General features: G+C 42.6%; 1 protein-coding gene across 1 annotated transcript in view; it reads right to left on the bottom strand.

Annotated features, from left to right (window-relative positions):
* LOC138016638 (adhesion G protein-coupled receptor L4-like) overlaps positions 1-7,500 on the bottom strand; it is a 66,249-nt gene that overhangs the window by 35,466 nt on the left and 23,283 nt on the right. Inside the window, exon 7 of the mRNA XM_068863833.1 lies at positions 6,623-6,680. Coding sequence (XP_068719934.1) covers positions 6,623-6,680 — 58 coding nt within the window. The remainder of the gene's footprint in view (positions 1-6,622; positions 6,681-7,500) is intronic.

Here is a 7,500-nt window from a genome sequence, read left to right as displayed (position 1 = left end):
TCTTTTGTCGAACGGGAACGCTTGCAACGTAGGCTAGAGCGAGCCATGCGAGGCAACATGCGAGTCACACAGTTATTGACAGCTGACTGTTCTAAAGGGTGCTTATACTTAAATGCTGTGTATCAGTGCTATTTGAAATGGGTGCTTAGACTCAAACGCGAGACTCGCAATGCTCGCAAATTGTCCGCCCATCAAAAGAAGACATCGTTGAAAGTGTTTACATAACTGTGGTCGCTTGGAAGCATCTTCATTAGCTTTCCGGGATTGGAGTTTCTTGCGCCGGTTAGACCACTAATTAACGGTTGAGAACATAAATATTGAGTTGAATCGAATTGACTTTCTACGTGTATCGAATCAACTTTGATGATGTCTCGAAACGACTTCAATTTGTATCGAATCAACTTGTATCGAAAGGACCGAACACCTTCTCTACTGTTGGGACAAAGAAAAGGGAATGACTTTACTGTTGTCCCGAATATGACACTCTTTATACATTATGCGATTTGGAACTCTGTTTTTGGCTCAGTAAGTTTGTCCATGATTACAGAAGAAAGATGGTTCTGAGTATCCACCAAATACGCTTTACCAGATTTGCGCTGGATTGCAAAGAGCTTTAAGAGAGAATGGTTTGCCAGAGTTGGACATTTTCGGAAATCCGAGATATAAACTATTCCGAAATTCCATTGATTCGCGAATGAAAACTCTAACACGTACTGGAATGGGAGTCAATGTCGAACAGGCAAAACCAATACCAGTAGAGGAAGAAGAGGTTCTGTGGCCGAAGGGACTGTTGGGTGAAGATGACCCTCGCACGTTGGTTAACACGTTTATTTATTTGGCAAGTACTTTTCGCTTCGAAGTGGCGAGGAACACAGAGAGCTCCGTTTTTCTCAATTGGAAGTTATTGAAGGAAACTTAGTCGAAAGATCAAGACTAAAGTACACGTCTTTCGCGGAAAAGAATTATGCTGGAGGATTTCAGCATTGCAAAGTCAAGGCAAAAGTTGACGAGCATCATGAGATCATTATGAATTCAGAGAGATGAGTAGTCCGTTTATACAAGAAGTTTGTAAGTAAATGCCCAAATGATGTAATTGGAGGTAGCGTACTTTATTTAACTCCGAAACGGAAGTGGAATCCAGGTGATGAGATTTGGTTTAGTCGTTCACCAATAGGAAAGAATTCTTTGAGATCTGTAGTTGCCGATATGTGTAAGAAAGCAAATTTTGAAGGGTACTATACTAATCATTCATAATAAAGGCTACCACGTGTACCTTAGCTTTAGCAAAGGGGATACCTGAAAAACTTGTTATGGAACGAACTAGGCATAGGAATGTGAAATCGTTGCACGAATATCATAGAGTTAGCTCAAAGGAACGAGAGTGTCCAATGTTTTGCAACTTTCTAAGAAATCGTTTTCGGAGGAGGATACGGGTGAGCCTCTGCGTAAGAAAATTTCTCTCGATCGTAGTAGCGTGGATATTTCAAATTTTTATAAAGTTACACTGGTGGTAAAAAGCGTTTCACAAATTATTTACAATGAAAATGTTCCCGACGTTTCGGTCGCAATTTTATACAAAATCACAGATAAAAACAAGACGCTGATTAAAATTCAAGATATGTGTCACTTTTTCTTGTTAGCGAGAGTCAAGTGTAAATACTCCTTGGGGAGTAACAGCCCATAGTCCCGGTTGAGTGAGTCTTTGGCGCAGTTAATCTCCCAGGCCTCAAAAATCTTTCTTTGGTGCCAATTATTATTAACCCTGAGAATAGGTCATTTCCGAGATCATGTCTGCCTCCTATTCAAAGCGAGTCTAAGTGCGAACTTTTTCTTATGAAAATTAATTTGCATTTTTATGTAAAGTAGAACTAATTACAATCACAAAAACTTTGCACTTAGACTCGCTTTGAAGAGGAGGCGGATATGAACTCTGAAATGGCCTATGGTGGTCTCGTCCCATCTGATATCGTGATTTGAGTTTTATCACGTGGTCTGCAAGTGCTGATTTTTCTCCTTGTCGCCGCGCGACAGCCTTTTGGGGCTCGCCTTTTCTTGTTAAGAATTTTCTCTTGCGTTTCGCCAACGTAACTCTTGCTGCAGTCAGCGCAAGGAATGTCGTAAAAAAAACGCTTTCAACCAACGGTGTAACTTTACAAATATTTTTTTAAATGTACCCACCTGGTGACAAACCCAGTTTTAATACGTTTCACGTTATTTAACATGAAATGAAACTTGTATAAAAGGAATTCAGATATTGTTAATAAATGATTCGATAAAATGGAAGTGTTATTTGGTGCAGTAATATTGTAGTGTATTTGATGTGTTGAGGGAAGTAACTGCAGGATAACTCAGCCCCGCACTCCCCTGTTACAATCAAAAGCCGCCACCAGCTTTTAAGGCAGTTTATTATTGGCGGGGAATATTCAATATAATCCCCTGCGAGAACAAAGGAAACCGAGCCATGCGGCAAATAAAATATTTTATGTAACCTCCTTTGTAGTCAAATAGTGAGCAAGCAATGTGTAATGCTCTGTGTATTTTAGTTGTTTTTTTGTATTTTTTTTAGGAATAACGATAGGGACTGGGATTACATTGTATATTTTGAAAACCTAGATCATAATAAAAAAAATTCTTAAATTAACTGAAACGTTTTGACCATAGCCGGAAAAAAAACTCTCACCAAACCGGTTTGTCCTAAATTTAAAGCGGCTACAAGTATTCCTGTTCCTTAAATGATGCGAGTGGCACTGAGCACGCGTGGGGAAAGAGGTGTTGCAGTTGGCAGTCCGGGTTGGCACTGATGTTTTGCCAAACCATCTGGCAGAGATGGTCACGCCTCGTTTCAATGCTTGTCACGTTAGCCTGTGCGAGTGCCTGTTGATATTTTAATCCGGGGCATTGGATACGCATAGCTCTCTTCTGTATCCTTTCAATCTGGGCTACTAGATAACGCGGGAGACTTGCCGCCCAGACGACGCAGGAATACTCAAAGACGGAGCGACCCAAGGCGTTTTAAACGCAAATTAGGTCCACAGAAGCGCGCTTCAAAACTTTCAGGATGTGAAGGCGCTTTGACGCCTTGGTAATAATTTCATTGGTATTCTCCTTCTACTTGAGAGTGTCGCACAAAGTTAGACCAAGTACTTTATGACATCAATGGTTCAAGGTCCTGGGATCTTAAGTTACAAATAATCATATCGTTGCATTTCTTGGGAATTAAATTCATGTTGTGGCACTCGGCCCATTGAGAAATGCAGTCTAGGTCATTTTGTATCAGGGAAGTCTCGCCCTAGCAGATAACCTCCGAAATTGTGATGTCATCAACGTACTTCCAGTGATTTGAGAGGAGAAGGGAACTTAATCATTATCAAGAATAGTATTGGACCTACAATTAGCTTTGTACCCAGAGGTACCCCAGCATGGACGGGCATCCATTCCGATATAGCGTTTACCAGCTTTACGGTTTGGCGCCGACCTCTAAGAAAGCTGCAAATCCATCTTATCAGAGAACGCGTACTCCAAGATGGAGGAGCTCAGAGACTAAGATCGTATAGTCAATGTGATCGAACGCCTCGCTGAAGTCTAGGAAGCACACTCTCAGGAACTTACCAGGGTGGTCAATGGACAAGAGCCAGTTGTGTAACTATGTCCAAAAGACAATAGGTGGTAGAGGTTACCTTGAGACTTCCAAATTGCTGAGGATAGATGAGATGTTTCACATCTTCTAACAACCACTCAACAACGAAATCCTGCAGCACTATAGAAAGCACCGGCGTCAGGGCGATAGGTGTTAAATCCGCGGCCCCAGTTATGGGCGTGGTCTTGGGAACAGGAGTGATGTCAGCGTCCTTTCATTGTATCGAGAATATCCCCGATGACAGTGTCGGTTAAAAATGCTAGTAACCGGCTCAGCAAGCTCAGGTGCAAACTCTTTTGGGAGACGGGCTGAGACTCCATTGGGACCCGGTGATTTAAAGGTACATAAACCGAACATCATTTTACGAACAGCTGTAGTAGATATGATGGGTGGTATTTCAGGTGATGGTAAAAAAGACTGGCAGCTTTGAGGTGTCAAGAGGTTGAAGGGTCCGAAGTTACTGATATGAAAAAGTTGTTTAGACGAGTGGTGAGGGTCTTACTAGATATAATGTTGACATTCACGCTGGATAGCACAATAGACCATTTTACAGTTGTAGCTAAGTTACCTGGCCTACGAATGGAAGCGAGGCTGCCGGTGACCCTGTTTTGATACAAACCTCCATGCTTTTATAATGTTAATACGGACTAATTAGAATTACAACAACACAATTTGCATGATAAAAGCAGTCGGGACTGTATCAATGCAAGGTCACCGGCAGCCTCGCAGCCATTCATAGGCTAGGTCGCAGAGCAAACAACTGTAAAATGGCCTATTCAGCAGCAGTGGTGGGCTTCCCAGCAAGCTTCTTCACCAAGCCCCACCAGTTCCTCGGGTCAGTACTCTTTAGGTTTTGCACCTTGCGCGAATAAAACTCCTTTTTGCGTTTGCAGATGACTTCCTCAACTTTGTTTCTACGGTGTCGCCATTTCTCGGTTGGCCCAGAATGGTAAGCACGTTGTGGTTTGAGTATGAGAGATTTAATCTCAGCAGACGTCGGTAGGGTGAGGCCGGACACTTTTTGTCGGGAAGTAGATGTTGATAGCATTGGGAGAGGTCATCAGTAAACGATGAAGTTAGATGGTCGACTGATGAAGAGTCGCGTGGGTGCGCATGCTCGAACCAGCTATGTGCACTAACCCACCTCCCCAAAGGGTCAAGTGCCGACGGAGGAAAACGACGCATCTGCACAGCAGGCTATAATACCGACTCTATAATAGGGATTAGGTACCCAATATACTGATTTATATGGTCTGACGACCCTAACTGCGCGCTGGCCCTAGGCTTATTGTAATAAGATGCTAGTTTTGAAATCACTAAGTCAAGGATGGTGTTACCCCTCGTGAGTTCACGAACAAGTTGTTTTAGTGTGTGACTTCAAAAAATGTTCGAAATGTCCAGCGTGGCAAAGTTCCCTATTGTTGGTTTTCACTCACGTGATCAACAGGCATGTTGACAACGAAAACAAAAGGAAGCGTTTGCATAATAATAGAGTTCAATTCCCGGAGGATTTGGTCCAGGCACCAACAACATGGCCGTCTTTTCTTTGTTTAGGGGCACCAACATGGCGGTCGTGACGTCATGTGAAAACCGAGAATTGTAATGCCACACCGCAATCCGGATGGGCAGATTTAACAGAGTCTAAGCACTCGATTCTGTAACTAGCACGGTCCCGCTTCCGGCAAGTACATAGCTCCGCAGATGATGCCCGTAAGAGGGTGGGGCAAGTGCGGAGGGCGGAGCCACAGCCACATGACTGGTGATTCAAGATTAGACCTCCTCTTGAAAGGGATGCTGGACGAGACGTACGTGCAAACACCTCCCCCGCGAGTTGAACGGTCTTCCCGCTGTATAACATAGCCCGGGATGTTTAGAACGCTGTCATCAATTCGATCGTGGAGCCATGACTCAGTAATGACTGCAATATCCGTAAGAATTGTTAGTAACTGGGTAGTCAGTTCCTCGAACCTAGTATCCAAGGAGCGCGCGTTAGCCAAACAGAAACTAAGTAGATCGTTTCCCTGTTTGGCGCGCCGATGGGATCGCGGAATTGATTTCAAATTGGCTCTAGCGGGTCTTGCATCAGCGCGTCCACATCTAGTTAGCGCATTCGTTCTTGTAACGCTGTTGCGTGATGTATGAATGGCAATGCATTGTTCACCAGTAGAGCGAATGGTCTCAGGGGATCGGCCAATGGACTAGTTAGGATTTGCATAACCAGTTATGGACAACATAACAATGCAATTTGTCATGTTCGCATATATTCGATAGATATTTCCAGGACGGCGTCCACGGGGTTTTGTTAGATGAACTGGAGTCCTCGATATTCGATTAGTGAGAAGAGCATTCATATCTAAAATGTTTACTTTTCGTTCGTAAGTAATGAGGTAGTCTATGTAATTGTCAGTGAAATAAGAAAAATAAATAAAATGAAATACATAAATAAATCGGTCTGTGAAAACGCCGTGACAGTTTAATCCTGTCAGCAGCTTATGAAGGGGAGCTTCTATCTCCACTAATTCCTTGAGTCATAGTTAATAGATGTAGGGTGGTTATGAAACTCGACTTTTGCTTAATGTGTTTGTTCGCGTTTTTGGCCTTGACCCTGCACAAAATCCGACAAAAACACGCTTTTTTCGGCAGGATAACATATCAAAAGTTTCGACTAATTTATTCGAAATTAACTTGCGAACCAAAAACAAAAGTTTGTGCAGGGTCACGGTCGGTTCAACAACAAATTGCGACTGTATTGTTCCTGCTTTTGAAATTCCCAGGGCATAACCAGTCCCTAGATTAACTATGGCTTGAGTCAACCATTCAATGCGCGTGCTGAATCTCCCAAGGGAGGAGACTTCCCTTGATGAGCTCCTGATTCGATTAAGGCCAAGTAATGACAAAACGTGCCTTGTGCCTTAATCAATGGCTGTTACTCATATATGAAAGTATGAAAAGTATGTGAAAGAAGAAAAATTATAGTTTACTTACTGCATCCAATTCAGGTCTTGTTCCCTTGTTCGGTGAAGCATAACCACAATAACTCTCCCTGAAAAAAAAGAAAAAAAAAAAGAAAAAAAAAAGGCAAATCAGGTATATCTTGCTCAAAGTTTTTCAAGGTTCGGTTCACATTTTTGAAAGAAAAAAAACCCGAAAATTTACCATTGCCGATGACGCTTGCAACAAAGATCCATGAGACGTATTTTTCTTAGATTCGCCAGCGTATCTTACACACGACCAAATGTAATGCAGAATGGCTTTCGCAAAATCTTGACCAGAGGACATAGAAACTGTCTGGTACTTTTCTGCGCGGTTGTTCCCAATTTGGCAGCTTTATTAGGGTTCACTTTTGCAACTGTTGGTAACCACGTACAATTGTTTTCAATTTTTATCAGAGGGCTACAGAGATATCTAATTAGTATTACGCACGCATTTTAGTTGATACGTTCAAATATAAGGGGTGCTTTCCTTTTGTCAGAACTGGCCGGCCAGACCCGTCAGTTTTCAAGGAAAATGAAATAATTTGAAGGAATACTTGCATGATAATCCCTCGTATTCTTCTAGAGGAGTATATATCGTCCTCGAAGTGTGTTAATTTGAAGGCGTTGTAGAGTTAGTCCTTCCAAATGCCCGGTCTGGCCGGTCAGTTCAGTATCAAATGGAAAGCATCCTAAGCGGAGTCAGTTTGATGCAGTTACTTCGTTATTCTCGGTGTCACTGTGGCTTCTGGCAGTGAGAATGACACCCGATCCTGAAGTAACTAAAATGTACGAGAACCAAATAATCGCAGTAATACAGCTCGTCCTGAGAAGGTCAAAGGTCCCACTTCCAACTGGGAGCAATTGAAATTCTTATACCAAAGTCATCAT

This window comes from Montipora capricornis, chromosome 9, assembly GCF_036669925.1.
Source record: "Montipora capricornis isolate CH-2021 chromosome 9, ASM3666992v2, whole genome shotgun sequence".
Taxonomy (NCBI): Eukaryota; Metazoa; Cnidaria; class Anthozoa; order Scleractinia; family Acroporidae; genus Montipora; species Montipora capricornis.
The sequence above is the reverse complement of the archived record's forward strand: the minus strand, read 5'-3'. Positions and strand labels throughout refer to the sequence as shown.